We start from the raw sequence: 16,192 nt of genomic DNA, 5'->3' as shown, positions 1-16,192 counted from the left end.
TCCCGATAAGAACCCCTACACGGCGAGTCGTGAGCTGCCTGTACAAGTACAAGTGCCATTTGCTTCCCCTCACTTTTTTTTCCGCCTGCATGCCGCTGTGTCGTGCTGTGTGTCCATCTCCCATCGACATCGCCGAGCTTCCTCTTCTACAGCTTCACTCCCCCCTTCGTCGGTTGCCTCTACACATATGTACACGCCCTCCTGCCGCCTCGAGCCGAGTATTCGTACATGCACTTTGCAGTGAGGGCTTCGTTGAACTACCTATCGTCTTACTCCTCGCAGCCCCGAATCCCATCACCTTCGCTGCCGTGAGCGCAGCGCTCCTTGCTTCCGGAAGCTCATCCCACCATCACAGCCTTCATGACGACCACCTCTCGACTCTCGGAGAACTGCCATCCGCGGCCCTCGGGCGGATCCTCGCCGCCGAGCCCGATCCTCACACCGCGCGCCCACCGCGATAAACGCAAAGCGCTGCACCCGCGAGCCGACGAGAGCGAGGACGGCTATTCGACGCACCCATCGATATACTCTGCCTCGCCGGTGGGCTCCTCCGACTCCGAGTGCGGGCGCGGCGTGGATGGCGTCGCAGACTCGAGCCGGGGGGTGCAGCAGCAGCCGGACACGGGGGTGTTCGAGCAGGAGGTTGACGGCGGCGATACTGATACTGATACGGACCGCGGCGGCGCGAATGGTGAACTCACCGGAAGAAGGAACTTCTCGAGCTTCTCTGGGCTGAGCATGTTGGATACTATCAGCGAGCGGAAAAGTGTGGCGTCGACGGTCGTGCTACATGATGAGGTGGATGATGCCAATGGAGACGATGAGTTCTGTGGCGATGAGTACTCGACAGATGATGAATTTGGGTATGAGTACGGACAGCCGTTTTATTACGAATACGCGAGTCCGACGCAGCCGCTACATCCGGCGAGGTCGAGGTCGGCGCCCCCGAGAGGTGAGGTTCCCCATGTCTTTCTGGCGTTTTCTTGGAACTTTTGCTGGAGTGTTGGGGGAGGGGACGTTACTGTCTCCGGGGTAATCCAGGGACATGGTTGTGACCATCCCGGTGGAGGCAGTCGGCTTACCGATGCGATCACTCGTTTTTGTCTCGGGCACGGCCTGGGACGCTGTCTCAGACCATTTTCAGAAAGCGGCCATTATTCTCACCAATTCCGTACAATCGCTGATAAGCCCTGTGCTGTCGCCAGAAATAAACCCGCTGTTATCACACACGTACCAATCCTCGTCCGTCCCGGTCGTGCACACCTTCTTTTCGCGCTCGCCCACGCACTTCGGCGAGATGCAACACAGCCCGCCGCCACAGCGGCCCGCATTCCGTCCCGTGCAGAGCATGAACCGGTCGTACGGCAGTCTGATGGCGCACCCGTTCCACCGAGCGCCGATGGCCGAGAGCGGTGTGCGAAGGATGATGGATGCTAACGCGCCGACGCCGGACGAGATCGAGAGCCCGACAAGAAGCCGCACTAGCCTCAGTGGAGAAAGGGCTGGCGGCTGGAGTAGGTTCTTGAAAGGCTGCTGCCTGGTCTGCTGCTGCTTGGTCGTCGATGATGAGACGCCGCCATCGCCGCGGAGGCATTGACTGTGCTTGTCGGTGGGCTTGTGTGCCGGTTGGAAGGTCTGGACGGTCTTACTTGTGGCTTTTCGTGCCCGGTGTGGAGTAAATTATACCCGTTTATATTCTTTGCGGTGTTTGGGTTGGTGCTCTGCTTGCTGGTGCTGGTGCTGGTGCTGGTGCTGTTTACTGGCTGGGGTATACTTAATTAGTGTAGATATTGAAGGCGGTGTATTGTGGCTAATGTCTTATGAGTTGATGAGAGCCGGAGGCTCGAGAGTGCGGCGTATATGGCATATGCGGACGCACAGCAGTGTACGGGCACGTAACATCACTCGCTAGGTACTCGCGAAACCAACGACTGTTATGGCGATACGCGGCAATTGGTAGGGCGCCGTAGTCTACATAGACGGGCTGGGTGCGGCAATAAATCGTTGTTCCCTCTCCCTCAAGCGTCAATTGGTAGTATTGGGGGGCTATTATCAGTCACAAATTCTCGGGCATCGGATGTGGACGTGCGGTCGCGTGGCTGAATGGGTTTTGGCAAAGCTTGAGAGTAGGCATACTAGTATACGTGCGGTCGGACTGGAGTGCGGGTGGTGCGCGGGCAGGGAGTATCACTCGTCGACTATTCCAAGCCGCGGAGTGAGGAGCGAAATTTCTTTTCCAGGCTTATTTCCTCAGTGCGCTCTACTCCACATGTCTCTACCTTCGGGAAAGACCAGGGCGGAGGGCGGGGAAGCTATATATATCGGACTGGCTGCTTGACGGAATAGTGGGCCATGATCTACAGTTCTACTCAGATAGGTCGCATGCAATCAAAAGCAAAACAAAAACGGCGTGGCAATGGGCATGCTTTATAAACAAATTTATTTTTTGCTTTCTACTCTCGATACCCAATGCCAATACATCCTACCGTACCCCACACAACCCTCGGCTCGGTGCTTAACCGGAGTGCCAGGAGCTACACAGCTCTAAAACACCGTAACCCCTGGTCGCTATGAACCCGCACCTGTCCCCTCCTTCTCCGTAAAGCAGTCAAGAAGCAACAAACAACCATGCCGCCGATATCACTTTTCGAGAAGCTCACGCTGGTCCTGCGCGGGCTCGGGATAAGTTTGTGGCCCCGTTCCGAGACTCCCTTGAACTACTTGATAGTTATGTAGAACAGCGTTAACGACATCTCGCAGTTCCGCACATGCTTTACGCTGCGATCCACACGCGCTCGCCCCGCAAAATCCGCATTGCCGTAAACCGGTATATCACCGGCGCACTGTCAATCTCGCAGATCCAATATGTGATGTCGCCGACGCTATCCACCTACCGGGCGTTCACTAGCTCCCCCCTCTCCTCCTCCAGCTCCTCCGCAAACATCACCGAGATCCCCGGCGACGCTCCCTGCCGCCTGCTATGGCTCGGCCAGTACCAGCCAGGGAAAAAAGTCCTGCTATACTTCCACGGCGGTGGCTACGTCATGCCAATCACGAAGGAGCACCTGATGTACTGCGAGTACGTGCGCAGCACCGTGGGGCCGGAGGACCTCGCCGTCGCCGTGCTCGAGTACACAAACACGCCGGGCAGGCGGTACCCCTACCAGCTCGCGCAGGCGAGCGCCGCACTGTCGCACCTTTTGGCCAGCGGCGTGGCGCCGGCCGATGTTCGTCTCCATCTCCCCCCGTCTCCCTCGTCTCTCTCTCGCTGCTAACCTCCGTCTGTAGCTCGTCCTCGGCGGCGACAGCGCAGGCGGACACCTGGTGCTCAGCGTGATCTCGCACGTTCTGCACACGCACCCATCGGTGCGTGCCGTATCACCCGCGCTCGCCGCACCGCTGGCGGGGATCTGCCTGCTCTCGCCCGCAACGACGTTCCGCGTAACCGCGGACAGCTTCCGCCGCAACGACGGCAGGGACATTATCAAGCAGAGCACGTGCGAGTACTGGAGCGCGCAGCTGACGGGTGGTGATAGCGGGTATTGGGATGAGGCGGAGGGCGGGGGGTGGTGGGGTGAGGTCGTGAGCGCGCCCGAGGACTGGTGGAGGGGCGTGGCGGGCGTGGTAAAAAGGTGCTTGGTTACTGCGGGGGAGAGAGAGGTTATTCTCGATGATATTCTGAGGCTCGGGGAGACGTTTGAGAAGTTGGGAGAAGACTGGACGGTCGAGAGGGTGCTGGGCAAGGGCGAGATTCATGATTCCGCGCTGATGGATTATATCCTCGAAAAGAAGGCGTGCGGTGAGACGACGATCAGGTCGGCGAAGTGGGTGGGCGAGGCTCTGGGGATCGCGGCGAGAGTGTAAATGCTGATGTGCAACGTTGTGCGGAGGGAATCGGTGGCTGAAATGGAGCATTCATTCATTGTTTACCCTTTTCTGGCTATGTCCGCGGTACCACACATGTTTCCGTTTGGAAGCCCAGATTGGATATCGGGAGTAAAGAAGGAGTGTGCTGTTCTAAGCTCTCGGTACTGTTCTAAGCTTGCCCATGTCTCGGGGGTTGGATTGGTGTGCCGTGGGTGGATGGGGCTTTGTTGGCTGGGGATTTGCTCAACAGTCAAGGCCGAGTGAAGACAATGGCAATTGATAACCCCTTTTCCTCGATATGTCTTCAAGTTCCTAAATATACCTCCATATTCCATTATCACTCCGCCATAACACTCCCCACCCCCAGGGACCCCACTGGTAGCCTGAGATAGGAGAGTGACACATCATGATCCGGGTTAATACTAGCCGTCTACTAGTAGGAGTGGAAAAACATGTGCGGGCTGCCGGCGAGGTACATAGAGTAAACTTGTGGCCCCCTCCATACGGTTGAATCTCACTCCCAGCTCCTCGCCTGCAGAGTTTAGGCAGAATGATTATTCCGTTTGCACACGGTGATGGTTTCTAGGAGTTTGTAAATCTAGGATTCCCCGCCATTTGTGATAGGTTCGAAGATGATTTGAAACGTAGAGATTCCACACAGACTTGGTCGGGCCGGAGAGCTTCAGATCTCGTAAAGAAATCGATTATGCGGGGCGATAGTCGGCTCGATTCTGGCACTAACAATGAGGGTGATGTGTTAACCGGATGAGATACTCTAGCGCCCCCTGGTCAACGCGCTCTGGTTGCTGTGAAGCTCAAGGTTACACGAATTTCTCCTTGAAAACCGAACCTACTCGACAGGCGACCTTTCCTCAACTACGATTCTCAATTGACCTCTCCCAGCTACATCCACCTCCTCACGAACACACAATCCACTATGACTTCCATGAGACCATCCACCACGTCGTTGAAATCGGTGCTCGTGATCGGCGGCTGCGGCTTCCTGGGGCACCACGTCGTGCGGCTCCTGCAGGAGACGCACCCCACGGCCGCCATCTCCGTCCTCGACTTGCGCACCAACATCAACCGTTTCCCGGGCGTGACCTACTACGATGGTGACATCACGTCGCGCGAGTCGGTCGACAGCGTGCTCGCAAAGGAGAAGCCCGAAACCGTCATCGACACCGTGTCCCCCGTCCACGGCCTCGGCAAGGAGTTGTACTTCAAGGTCAACGTCGAGGGCACCCGCATCTGCATGGAGGCCAGTAAGGCCGCCGGCGTCAAGGCCTTCGTCTGGACCAGCTCCGCCAGCGTCCTCTTCGACGGCGAGACCGACGTCATCAACTTGAACGAGACGGCGCCGATTCCAAAGAAGTCGCTGGATCCGTACACGGAGACTAAGGTAGGCCCCGCTACACTCCCCCTCGTCACACACGAATCTGACTGACCCCTCCAGGCGATCGGCGAAGAAATGGTTCTCAAAGCCAACCGCGAAGGCGGGATGCTTACGTGCGCGCTGCGGCTGTCGGGGCTATTCGGCGAGGGCGACCGGCAGCTGATCCCGGGGATGCTTCAGGTGATGGCGAACGGGCAGACCAAGTTCCAGATCGGCGACAACAGCAACCTGTTCGACTTCACGTACATTGGCAACAGCGCGTACGCGCACATCCTGGCGGCCGAGAAGCTGGTCGCCATCGACCCCGCTACCACCCCCAAGAGCCCGTTCACTGTCGATGGCGAGGCCTTCATCATCACTAATGGCGAGCCGGTCTACTTTTGGGATTTCCCCCGCGCTGTCTGGGCGCTCAGGAATCACTACCCGTCGTACTACATCAAGATGCCCCGGGAGGTCGGTGTCTCGCTTGCGGCCGCGGCAGAGGCCTTCGCGTACATCATGGGCAAGGAGCCGGGGTTCACACGGTTCCGGGTCAAGTTTAGTTGCTGGAACAGATACTTTGATATCCGGAAGGCGAAGAAAATGTTGGGATACGAGCCCCTATGGAACCTGCAGGACGGTCTGATCAGGACGTTGAAGTGGTTCGAGGAGGAGGATCAGCAGAAGGGCGAGAAGAAAGCGCAGTAGAGGAGCGTGTGTGGTGGAAGATACCCGAAGCTATGGCTTTTAAACATAAACGCGTTGTAATTTGTTTATATCATGTTCTGGAGCAAGCAAGCGGTAGTCAAGTGTTAATGCGAGAGGATGTATGGAAAAAGGAAGAATAACGCCGCCGAAGTTATGTTGTGTACTGATTGGAAATGTTCACTTCCCCGTGACGTCTGCTTATTTATTTCCAGTCCATATTCCTTATGTTCACAGGAACTATTTAAGTCCAGCGATGCCGTTCCCCACAACTCCCGACCTCTGACATCCAGATCTATATGAAATTATAATGGACGGAATCGGAGCGGACACGCTCTCCGCGACAAGCCCCACGGCTTTAGTAGGGCCGCTCATACATCTCGCACCCTTCCCCGAAGCACACAGACTCACTCACTCACTCCTTTTCCTACCTACCCTTATCCCACTGCCATCCTTCACCTCCTTCACGACCACCTCCTTCTTTGGCCAATCCCTCGCCACGTCGATGCCACTCCTGGGATACCAAAACTCCAGGACCCACCAGAGGAGGTAATCGACGACTGCGCAGATGACAAACAACTTGCCCGCCCAGATACCACAGCCATAGTACCTCTTCAGCCTATCCATAAGACTCGCCTGCTCTCCGCGACAGATGCCATCATAGACGCGCTCCGTGCGCATCGCGACATTCGTCCACGAGTACATCTGCTGGACGCGCTTGTGGAACTTCTCGGTCTTGACGTTTCCGCGGCGCAGTTCTGCGATGGCGCGGCAGGTAGCATCGACGACGTCGTCCTCCTCTGGCCGCGCGAATACCGTCATCCGGCTGGGCAGCACCTCGGGGATCCCGCCGACCTCCGTGCACACCACGTACAGGCCGCAGCTGGCGGCCTCGACCAGCACCGTCCCGAACGCCTCCGTCAGACTCGGGTGCAGGTAGATGTGTCCGCGCACCATCACGTCGCGCACCTCCTCGTGCCGGATGGGGCCGATCATCTCGACGCGGTCCTGCAGCATGTGTTTTTCTATCATCTGCTGGAGGTCGATAGCTTTGGGGCCGGATCCCGCGATCAGGAAGTGCACGGTGGGGTGGATCTCGCATATGCGCGGAATGGCGGCGACGAGGAGGTCAGTGCCTTTGTTGTAGAACAGACGCGAGATCACGACGATCGTGATGTAGTCCTTGGAGGCTTTGCTGGGGTCCGGCTTGAAGTTCTCGGCGACGACGGCGTTGGGGATCACTGAGACGCTCGCAGGGTCGAGCGACGCTCGGAGGACGGTGTTTTCTTTGCTGGTGTGGTTGTCAGCAGAGGGAACAGTGCAATGGGGAGATGTGAAGTACCAGGTGTGCGAAACGCAGATGACATGATCCACATCGCTCAATATAAACTTCAGCAGCTTGTTGGTGAGGATACTCGCCGCATCTGCAAATCCAAACAGACTATGGTCCGTGAAGCAAGTGCGCAGTCCCATCGTCCTAGCATGTAATATGGCCTCATGGCACATGCTACTCAATGACGCATGCCCATGCACGATCTGTATCTTTTCCCGTAGGATAATCTGCCTGAAGATGGGAAAAAAAGAGAAGACCGTGGGCATGGTCGACTCGCGGTAGATGACGAAGAACGGGACGTAGTAGACTTTCAGCCCGTTCGTGAGGTAGCGCACGCCCGATCGCGTGTCATATTGATGCGTGATTATTATTACTTTGTGGCCGCGGTCGGATAGCTTCGAGGCGAGCTGGTAGATGTGCGATTCGACACCACCTACGGAGCACGTTCAGTACGGCCGCCGCCGCTGTGGGAAAGGAGTTGATGAGACGTACATACCCGGCTGGGGGTAGAAGAAGTCGCTGACCATGCTGAGGAACGGTGGAATTAGCTTGGACTCTTCGACTCGAAGGCTGAGGAACATACGCGATGTTGTATAGCATTTTCGTGGCTGATGGTGATTATTGTAGAGAGCTGTCGAGAAGTTCAAGGTGTTATGGACACGGAACCTCCCGTGGTACCATATGCTTATTTACCGATCACGTGGCGTCGGCACAAGTTCTCAGTAGATACTTAAATGCAGGTACATGTCAAGCTGAGGTACGCACCTCAGCTTGAGAGAACATAATATATGGTATCGCTCACAACTCCATTCAGCATAATCTCCAGAGGCTTCTCCGCAAAGAAGTACTCTAGTATTACACTTCAAGACAAATTGAATTCCACCCCAAGATTGCCCCACAACCTAAGCACCCGGGCACCAAGCTCGACTCCTGACGCCGGCTTCAAGTACATGGTCATAATACTACACTGTACGATAAAAACAAGGGAAACACGCGCATAAAGACAAACAGTCAGACCACAGCGAGAAGAAAAGACAAATCAGTTATCACGACTACCTAACCCGCCAACCACCAACTCGAAGCAACCAAGAAATCCACCCGCCTAGAATATGCTGATGTAGTTTCCGATCCTCTCCTTCTGGTTCTGTGCTATACACTCGGCGATCCATGTGATGTTCCTGATTTCCTGTTGAGCGCACACACATTAGCAACTCTTCCTCCATGGCACAATGGCCTTGCGAAACGCGCCGAGGTCCTAATGTTTCCATGTTCCCGTTCCACATAGCAGTGTAAGAGCTCCGTAATTACGGAGCTCCGGGACGGATGGGAAAGGGCCCGCGAAAAAGGAAGAAAACATCGAACAGGATCAAGAGGCTACATACCTGTTCCTTCAGTTTAACCCACGCAAACACAACTGCGTACGTGAACTGCTGTGTGAACGTCGCCTTCGAAATCTCCATCTCCCTCTGGTAGAACAAGTCCTCCAAGCTCTTGGGCCGACCAGCGCCGAGGCCTCCACCTCCGCCCATACCGAAGCCCTGTTCAAAGAAGCTCTTATACTCTCCGATGCCCTCGACTGCTGCTCTAACACCGTCCACGTCGTCCGCGCGCCCGAGCATATATGAGCCCTCCGGATACAGCTTCCCGAAACTGGGGTAGAGCTTCTGGCGTTCCTTTTTGGAGAGCTCAGTGCCGAATGAGTTGAGCGTGATATTGATCGCTCGGCGGTCAGCCTCGAAGCACAGCATCTCGTCCATGATCTCTGCCGAAGGAGTTCCCGCGATTCCGGGCTCCGACATGCAGAAGCGATGGAAGTCCTCCAAGTATGACTTGTACAGGGTGTTACGAATGATCTCAATATTGAGCTCGTCCAGGTCGGCCGACGAGAGATTGCTCTTGAAGTAGGGAGCAAGCGGCGTCTCGATCAGCACCGAGTTGTAGAGCTCCTCGATATTGGTTGCCACGCACAGCACCGGCATCGTCTCGAAAGTACCGAGCGGGTGGCAACGCTCAAGAAGCTCCCGCGTGTCGCGCTCGTGTAGAGTTCCCGTGATCAGCAGCGCGACGTTGTCGATCATGTAACCGTAGGTGAGGTAGTCCATGAACTTGGCGAGAGAGCCTGTAGCATTGGCACGAATGTAGCGGAACTCGGATATGAGCTTCTCGGTGGCTTTGGAGGCGATGGTGGACGTCGAGAGCGGCGAGGGGACGTTCGCGAGGACATCGCCATAGGAGGGCGAGAGCTGGAGCTTGAGGTCATCCAAGTTCTCGCATTGAGTTAGGTTGGAGTAGTTGGCGGAGGTAAGAAGGCTGTTGCGATAACCACGCACAAGGCCCTCGATGTAGCCGTTATTGACGTTAAAAAAGAGGCCTTCCATTGTTGATTTGGGGAGCAAAGTTTCGGGAGAGGTGTGTGTGTTGGAGGTCGAGGCGGTGACGCGAGCTGCAACCGCCCAAACAGGGTCCCCAGGGAAGGTTGTTACCCGACGGCCGCCGTCGTCATCCACCCGGTTACAGCTGCGAACAGTCCGCCTAAGCTACAGCCAAGCTCGTCCGACAGCGCCTCAGGCAAGAAAAATGGAAGTTTCCGGTTGCGGGCACACTTTTACTCGGTGAGCGCTTGCTACTCCGAAGTGAATCATCTAGCATCACTCGTATTATTGGATCGTTGGTGAGTTTTCCGTCGAGCGGGAGGTGGCCACAGTTAGTTTGGACAGGCCAAGTGCAACAATAGATTGATGTTCTCTTTTTCTGCCAAGTGGGGCTGTGTGCAAAATAAATTGATGTTCTCGCCCTTGTTACCGAGTGGAGGAATTCGGATGTACTATGTGGAGGACTCACTATTTGGCTCTCTACACTGTGGGATTTTCTGCATTGCTAATGTTTCCGAATTGACACCGATGGCGGCGTTGACTTTGGCGCATGTAAGGCCCGTCCCCCGGAATGATGAGCTGTTTTGTCCTCTGTTTCCAGGTACTTCCCGGTGCAAGACACTTTGGTAGCTCTTAGGTTATCCACTGGGCATCCAAGGCGAATTACATATCTCCACACCATGAACAAGCCATGGACAGGGTAAAAAAGTGGTGCTGCGGAGACGAAAACGAGCTGTGCTTGTAGTTCCGGCTCAGACTTGCCTTTCTCGGATGGCTGCGAATTGTCTGTGGATGGCCTTGCTATGTACTCCGTAGCTACCGTACTCTACTTACCCATAGGTACTAGATCTGGCTCCATGATCCGTGCAACTCCAAGGCTTCTACTACTGCAGAGGCAGGTACATGTCACCACGCATCACTCACGATGTGAACCCTTGTGTTTCTATCCACTTGTACAACCCGGGATCTGCAAGGCGTACATCCATCTAAATTGCTGTTCCGATGGATGCTGAGTGCTCTCGGGACCCGGAGGTGGACATCGTGATCCGCAATTCCAGGCATGTACAAATACCCGCGCTTCACCCCACTCCTGAAGAGAAGACCGGTACCTACCCCTCCGTACGATCATAATGGCACGTTTATACGCCCTTCTGGGTCTCCTATCGCTGGTCTTCCCAGCCAGCGCATCCACAGATGATTGCCGCTCCTTTCCCGGCGACGCTGACTGGCCTTCCACGAAGGAATGGGCCACTCTAAACAAAACCGTGTCTGGCCGTCTCGTGGCGACGACACCAATCGGGTCTCCTTGCCATGAGCCCAACTACGATGCCGCGGCCTGTGCCTTGATTCGCGAGGGTTGGCACGATCCAACCTTCCAGTAAGCAGTTTCTTTCCACATATATCGCGAATGTTTGACTAACGATACTTTCAGCGACGAGTCATCATCTTCCATAATGGCGCCCGTATGGACAAACCGTTCATGCGATCCATTCACATCGACGGATTCCCCCTGCAGCCTAGGAAACTACGTGCACTACGCCATCAACGTGACGAAGCCCGCGCACATAGCCGCCGGAATCCGCTTCGCACGCAAACACAACGTGCGCCTGGTGATCCGGAACACAGGACACGACTACCTGGGCAAATCGACGGGCGCGGGCGCGCTAGCGGTGTGGACGCACCGCCTCAAGAATATCGAGCACATCGCGAAGTACAAGGGGGCGCACTCGTGGACGGGCGCGGCGTTGAAGCTGGGCGCGGGTGTTCAGGGGTTTGAGGCCTACGACGTGGCGCATAAGCTGGGACTGCAGATCGTTGGCGGCGAGTGTTCGACTGTGGGCATCGCGGGTGGTTACACGCAAGGTGGTGGGCACAGTGCGCTCAATTCTCGGTATGGCCTGGCGGCAGATCAGGTGCTGGAGTGGGAGGTGATGACGGCGGACGGTGAGGTGCGAGTCGCCAACCTAAAGAAGAATAAGGAGCTGTATTGGGCGTTGTCTGGTGGTGGCGGAGGCACGTACGGTATTGTCACGGCGATGACCGTCAAGGCGCACCCCGATTCCGTGACGACGATGGCCAAGATCTCGTGGACACACGATGGGAGCGAAGAGCAGGTGGCAAAGTGGTGGGAAGCTGTGGCTTTCTTCCACTCCCTTACACCTGGATACACCGATGCAGGGGCATTCTCGGTCGATGTGTATTTCACTGGCTCGTTCTCGTTGAATCCATGGTTCGGCCCAGGGTTCACAGCCGAGGAGGCAAACGCGCAGCTGGCCCCGCTTGTCGAGAGGCTGCAAGAGCTGGGGCTGCAGCACACCGTCAACATCACCGAGTTTAGTGGCTATCTGCCTGCCTATAACGCCGCATTCGACTACATACAAGTGGGAATCGCGCAGTACGGCGGACGGTTGATTCCACGGTCACTCGTAGTGAACGAACCGCAGCGACTACAGGAGACGCTGAAGGGTATAATCAATTCCGGCTCCCTCATCTTTGAGGTTACAACGCACCCGACGCTCGAAATAGCTGGGTTCCCCGACAACGCAGTTCTCCCAGCGTGGAGAGACAACCAACTCAACCTTGTGGTTACGATGTATTTCCTCCTGCCCCTCACTCCGTAGTGGAAAGCGATTCGCTGACATATGTATCCAGTCCGTGGAATGATACCGCAACCCCCGCCTCCATCATTGCAGACCAGCAAACAATCACGAACAAATGGGGTGGTGCGTTGCGCGAGCTGGTACCAGACTCGGGGGCATATATGAACGAAGGGGATCCATTCGAGCCGGACTTCAAAAAGGAGTTTTTTGGCATCAATTACGATCGCTTGCTACGCATCAAGGACAAGTATGATCCCGACCAGATTTTCTACGCGATTACTGCGGTTGGGAGCGACAGGTGGGCGACCAGAGAGGATGGGAGACTGTGCAGGAATGATGAAGGGAAATTGCAAAGTGCCGTAGGGTTGTAGTTAAGTGGGTAGGCGGGTTTACGATCGAAGGAGATAGAAGCTACAAGTGGCGCCAATTGATGTCAAGATGCTTCACATCGGAACGTCCAAGATATATATCCGTCCCATATTTCTCGATATCAATCTGAATATTAACATTCACTTGCTTTTGCGAAGGCCGAGGGTCCTAGTGAACCTCGCAAATTGTGAAGATTCAAAACTGTAGCCTGTAGCCAACTCAGGTAGCTTGATCATGGGAATTCACACTGCTTTATCCTCCCCCACTGTCCGTTCCGACTTCGTGTAGGTTCCTTTCCAAGTCTAGCACCATAACGTTTAGATATCCCATGTTTTCCAACAGGATATGAGTCCGGCCCAGCACTATCAAATCACCCGAAGAAATATGCGTCAGCACAGCCGAGCGAACCCAAAGGCATGATACGTAATGTAGAAGGACATAGTTCAAGACTGGAAAACAGATGTTGGGAAACTGTATGCCTCTGTATCTCCTGTTTTCTTCTATATAAACCGCCCATCTTGCCTGTTCTTTCGTATCTTCATCAAGTCAGATAGCCAATACAATATTGAGACTCCTGTCCTGCAACTCTCCCTCTATCTCTCGCTATACCGCATCTTCTGTTCGTACGATCTCCGAACTTCCGCACCGCCCAAACGACCACCATCTTCCAACACAACAAATCACCTATCGCTAGGCACCCGTATAATCCACTATGTTGAACACTGAAATGTACAACTCCAAGTACAGACCCATCGAGAAACTTTCCCCAGACAGCTACGACACTTGAAAACTGCGCATTTCGGCAATCCCCTCGGCGATGCTCGCACTCAAGACTATTACCGGCGAAGAAACCGAAAACTCCCTACCTTCAGAAACCCCACTGCGAACATTGCGAAACTTGAAAGCTGCAAAAAGCGTCCAAGCTCTTGCTACGAAAGTAACCCTACTCTCCTGTAACCACGAAGGTCAGCAGATGTTCGCAGTGGGGTTTCGGATAGGTAGGCGTTTTCGGTTTCTTCGCCGGTAATAATCTTGAGTGCGAGCATCGCCGAGGGGATTGCTCTCCGCCCGGCTCATCCGTACATAGAAAGAGAGACAGAAAGCTGTACATTTCGGTGTTCGACATAGTGGATTATGCGAGCAGCGAAAAGTGACTTGTTATGTTAGAAGATAGAAATTTGATAGCGCTGGGCTGGGCTCATAACCTGTTGGAATTTGATGATTGAGTATTGTATTGAGAGAGTCTGAAAGCCTCGAGAGAAGACACGGAAGAGGGTGGTAGGAGAGGGAGAGAAAATCTAGAGAGGCGGCCAGTGCTTCCCGCCGTCATGACCGTGTAAGCGACTAAACAACGAGTGAGATATTATAACATCCCTCACAAGGACATAAATCGAGTGATCACGCGTGAGACACTCTCGGCAACATGAGAGTGCTTTTTCTTTCAAAAATGCATGAATTGCTTCTATTATGAATTAAAAATTGTATTCAATGCATTAGATTGTTATTTTCAAGCTCATGAGCTTGAAAGTAACAAAAAGCTAGCCGGCAATATCACGAACGCGTAACAGACTGCCACGCTACTTCACGCTGGCATGCAATCCGCGTCACTCATCACTCTACACAACTGCACTCATTCTCCACAATTACGCACCCCAACGACCATCAACCACACCCATACCTCACCTACCGCCACTCCAACCTTACCTACGCCCATTCATCCATACCCACATCCTCGACAATGTCCGTCCTCCCACCGCGCTCCCACCGCCGCCCGGCGCTGATCCCCTACCACGCCGACCTCTCACAATCGCTCTCCGCCGCCTCGGCCGCGCTCCGGCTCAGTCGCTGCTGCGCACGGCTCTCAGCGCCGCTCAACGATGAGTGCAGAAAGGACGTGTTTCTTTGGGTGGGTGCTATTCTACTGACATACCGACTGCGTGCGCCGACTGACGAGCATAGGTGAATGGCGATGATGAGGATATGGGCTGTGCGGTTACTGCCCAACCCGTGGTGACTGCGACCGCATGAGGCGTCTGCTGCTGTGGCCGATTACGATTACGATTTACGACACGACTGCTATGAGTTACGTTTACGACTTTATGTTATGAGTTACGAGTTATGAATTACGAGTTATGTTTTATGAATTACGAGTTATGTTTTATGAGTTACGATAAATGATTTCTACGCGCAAACGACAATATTGGAAGAAAGGGAGGTGCTCATACGATGAACCTCGGGGAAGGAGGAGGAAGGAGAGGTTCTGTGAACTTTTGTAATGAGGAGATTTGTGCGTTACCTTTGGGATAGGGATGGATAGGGGTGGATCGGGGTTGCTTTTGGCTTCAGGTTTGGATGGAATGCGAGCGCGGGCTCAAGGCTTTGGCGTTAGATAGCCAAGGTAGTTTGTATGGAATGGATGGCGAGGGTTACTTCACTCCTAATAATGATACTTCTCTTGTACTTTCGCTAGTCTTGGTTCATCTCATGAGGAGCCAACAGGTTTAACTGTGAAGATATGACGCTGGACCACCTGATGCCCGCGCTGTTCGTGGAGCTTTGGCATAGCCAGAACATTCTGATCACCTTCTTGTCACTTGACAGAAGTCTTTGGAGATGTCTATTCCAAAAAACGAATCTTGAAATAGTGGTTTGCATCGTGTCACTCCCGAAAGTTATATTAGTACGACGACTAGCGGATCGCCGCTGGAGATTGCCAATGAAGGGAAGAGAATAAGAGAGTGGGCCGACATCGAGGAGGGGTTGGTGAGAATAGAGGAGAATGAAGCGTCTTACGTCTGCCGTAGCTGTGCGACATCCATCTACGGATCCTCCATCTTCTTGTGAAGTCATGGTGCCGCCATCGTCCATGCCTGAGTTTGGGCTCTCCGTCAGAAACGTTTCCGTCGACCTCGGCAGCAAAAGAAAAAGGGAAAGCGAAACAGCACCAAGCTGCGTTGGCACGCCGGTGCATAGGCGAGCCGTTTGTACAATAAGCGCAGGTGCGGCTGGCATTCGCGGACCGAACGCTACTCTCGAAGCACCTTTGCTATCTACGTGAATGACCCGCATAGTTTCTTTACCCGACTCCTCGTTTTGAACTCGGTATTTCACGCGTGACAATTCCGCCAGCAGTCTTGTGGACCTCCCAAAAGCCACCTGCCAAAGATCTACCAGCGAGTCCCTCGGCCATGTCCCGGCCCTTTCATCTTCCGTTGCCTGCTCCGCACCTTCTCATCCGGCTCTTCAATGCGTCTCTCTTCCCGCCACCGCGTCGCGCGCGCCTCGGCTCTTGTCCCGGTCCTCTCTGGCCCGTTGATTGAGTTTATAGGGTCTAGTGCCGCCGCCGCCTCCGAGGTCTGGCTCGGCGGTTCGACTCTCTTCCCCGGCCAGGGGTGGAACCCGTCGTTCCACATCCGTAATGGCCAGGAATACATATGAGAAATTCCGACCCGCCTCATGCCGACTCATTCTCAGAGTGATATTTCATGGGTAGCTGAATTCCACGATTCTCGAAAAAGGAAAATCCCCATCAGACATTTCGCATTTCGCCTCGATAATCCTCGAGAACGGA

At 54.5% G+C, this 16,192-nt stretch overlaps 6 protein-coding genes across 6 annotated transcripts; 4 read left to right on the top strand and 2 right to left on the bottom strand.

Annotated features, from left to right (window-relative positions):
• Nucleotides 1-360: 360 nt before the first annotated feature.
• On the top strand, nucleotides 361-1,597 carry BZA05DRAFT_329271 (uncharacterized protein; the record flags this gene model as incomplete). Its single annotated transcript, XM_051480484.1, has 3 exons — nucleotides 361-573; nucleotides 610-952; nucleotides 1,206-1,597. The coding sequence occupies 3 exons, from the start codon at nucleotides 361-363 to the stop codon at nucleotides 1,595-1,597; spliced, it is 948 nt and encodes a 315-aa protein (XP_051344788.1).
• A 787-nt stretch (nucleotides 1,598-2,384) lies between these two features.
• Nucleotides 2,385-4,200, top strand: BZA05DRAFT_432944 (Alpha/Beta hydrolase protein). Its single transcript, XM_051486241.1, has 3 exons — nucleotides 2,385-2,686; nucleotides 2,761-3,227; nucleotides 3,289-4,200. The coding sequence occupies exons 1-3, from the start codon at nucleotides 2,629-2,631 to the stop codon at nucleotides 3,862-3,864; spliced, it is 1,101 nt and encodes a 366-aa protein (XP_051344787.1). The 5' UTR covers nucleotides 2,385-2,628; the 3' UTR covers nucleotides 3,865-4,200.
• A 323-nt stretch (nucleotides 4,201-4,523) lies between these two features.
• On the top strand, nucleotides 4,524-6,137 carry BZA05DRAFT_366874 (uncharacterized protein). The gene is made up of 2 exons (XM_051481544.1): nucleotides 4,524-5,269; nucleotides 5,324-6,137. The coding sequence occupies exons 1-2, from the start codon at nucleotides 4,805-4,807 to the stop codon at nucleotides 5,948-5,950; spliced, it is 1,092 nt and encodes a 363-aa protein (XP_051344786.1). The 5' UTR covers nucleotides 4,524-4,804; the 3' UTR covers nucleotides 5,951-6,137.
• BZA05DRAFT_23525 (uncharacterized protein) lies at nucleotides 6,125-7,954 on the bottom strand. The gene is made up of 4 exons (XM_051479849.1): nucleotides 7,864-7,954; nucleotides 7,777-7,808; nucleotides 7,290-7,713; nucleotides 6,125-7,238 (listed from the first exon to the last, which is right to left on the bottom strand). The coding sequence occupies exons 1-4, from the start codon at nucleotides 7,878-7,880 to the stop codon at nucleotides 6,359-6,361; spliced, it is 1,353 nt and encodes a 450-aa protein (XP_051344785.1). The 5' UTR covers nucleotides 7,881-7,954; the 3' UTR covers nucleotides 6,125-6,358.
• Nucleotides 7,955-8,331: 377 nt separating this feature from the next.
• Nucleotides 8,332-9,762, bottom strand: BZA05DRAFT_23518 (V0 complex, c/d subunit of ATPase). Its single transcript, XM_051479848.1, has 2 exons — nucleotides 8,663-9,762; nucleotides 8,332-8,466 (listed from the first exon to the last, which is right to left on the bottom strand). The coding sequence occupies exons 1-2, from the start codon at nucleotides 9,656-9,658 to the stop codon at nucleotides 8,383-8,385; spliced, it is 1,080 nt and encodes a 359-aa protein (XP_051344784.1). The 5' UTR covers nucleotides 9,659-9,762; the 3' UTR covers nucleotides 8,332-8,382.
• An 897-nt stretch (nucleotides 9,763-10,659) lies between these two features.
• On the top strand, nucleotides 10,660-12,729 carry BZA05DRAFT_383606 (uncharacterized protein). Its single transcript, XM_051482236.1, has 3 exons — nucleotides 10,660-11,030; nucleotides 11,085-12,245; nucleotides 12,305-12,729. Exons 1-3 carry the CDS (start codon nucleotides 10,783-10,785, stop codon nucleotides 12,621-12,623), a joined length of 1,728 nt encoding a protein of 575 aa, XP_051344783.1. The 5' UTR covers nucleotides 10,660-10,782; the 3' UTR covers nucleotides 12,624-12,729.
• Nucleotides 12,730-16,192: the final 3,463 nt, after the last annotated feature.

The sequence above is a fragment of the Tricharina praecox genome (assembly GCF_024521635.1).
Source record: "Tricharina praecox strain CBS 144465 chromosome Unknown BZA05scaffold_1, whole genome shotgun sequence".
In the NCBI taxonomy this organism is placed as follows: domain Eukaryota; kingdom Fungi; phylum Ascomycota; class Pezizomycetes; order Pezizales; family Pyronemataceae; genus Tricharina; species Tricharina praecox.
The sequence above is the reverse complement of the archived record's forward strand: the minus strand, read 5'-3'. Positions and strand labels throughout refer to the sequence as shown.

Bases quoted from the DNA above. Each gene is read 5' to 3' on its own strand.
- BZA05DRAFT_432944 (XM_051486241.1), top strand. From the start codon at position 2,629: ATGCCGCCGATATCACTTTTCGAGAAGCTCACGCTGGTCCTGCGCGGG. The intron at 2,687-2,760 runs GTTTGTGGCCCC...GACATCTCGCAG, and splicing joins CCTGCGCGGGCTCGGGATAA to TTCCGCACATGCTTTACGCT. The intron at 3,228-3,288 runs GTTCGTCTCCAT...CTCCGTCTGTAG, and splicing joins GCGGCGTGGCGCCGGCCGAT to CTCGTCCTCGGCGGCGACAG.
- BZA05DRAFT_366874 (XM_051481544.1), top strand. From the start codon at position 4,805: ATGACTTCCATGAGACCATCCACCACGTCGTTGAAATCGGTGCTCGTG. The intron at 5,270-5,323 runs GTAGGCCCCGCT...TGACCCCTCCAG, and splicing joins ATCCGTACACGGAGACTAAG to GCGATCGGCGAAGAAATGGT.
- BZA05DRAFT_23525 (XM_051479849.1), bottom strand. The intron at 7,714-7,776 runs GTATGTACGTCT...CGTGCTCCGTAG, and splicing joins CTTCTTCTACCCCCAGCCGG to GTGGTGTCGAATCGCACATC. The intron at 7,239-7,289 runs GTACTTCACATC...CAACCACACCAG, and splicing joins ATCTGCGTTTCGCACACCTG to CAAAGAAAACACCGTCCTCC.
- BZA05DRAFT_23518 (XM_051479848.1), bottom strand. From the start codon at position 9,658: ATGGAAGGCCTCTTTTTTAACGTCAATAACGGCTACATCGAGGGCCTT. The intron at 8,467-8,662 runs GTATGTAGCCTC...TGCGCTCAACAG, and splicing joins GGGTTAAACTGAAGGAACAG to GAAATCAGGAACATCACATG.
- BZA05DRAFT_383606 (XM_051482236.1), top strand. From the start codon at position 10,783: ATGGCACGTTTATACGCCCTTCTGGGTCTCCTATCGCTGGTCTTCCCA. The intron at 11,031-11,084 runs GTAAGCAGTTTC...CGATACTTTCAG, and splicing joins TGGCACGATCCAACCTTCCA to CGACGAGTCATCATCTTCCA. The intron at 12,246-12,304 runs GTATTTCCTCCT...ATATGTATCCAG, and splicing joins CTCAACCTTGTGGTTACGAT to TCCGTGGAATGATACCGCAA.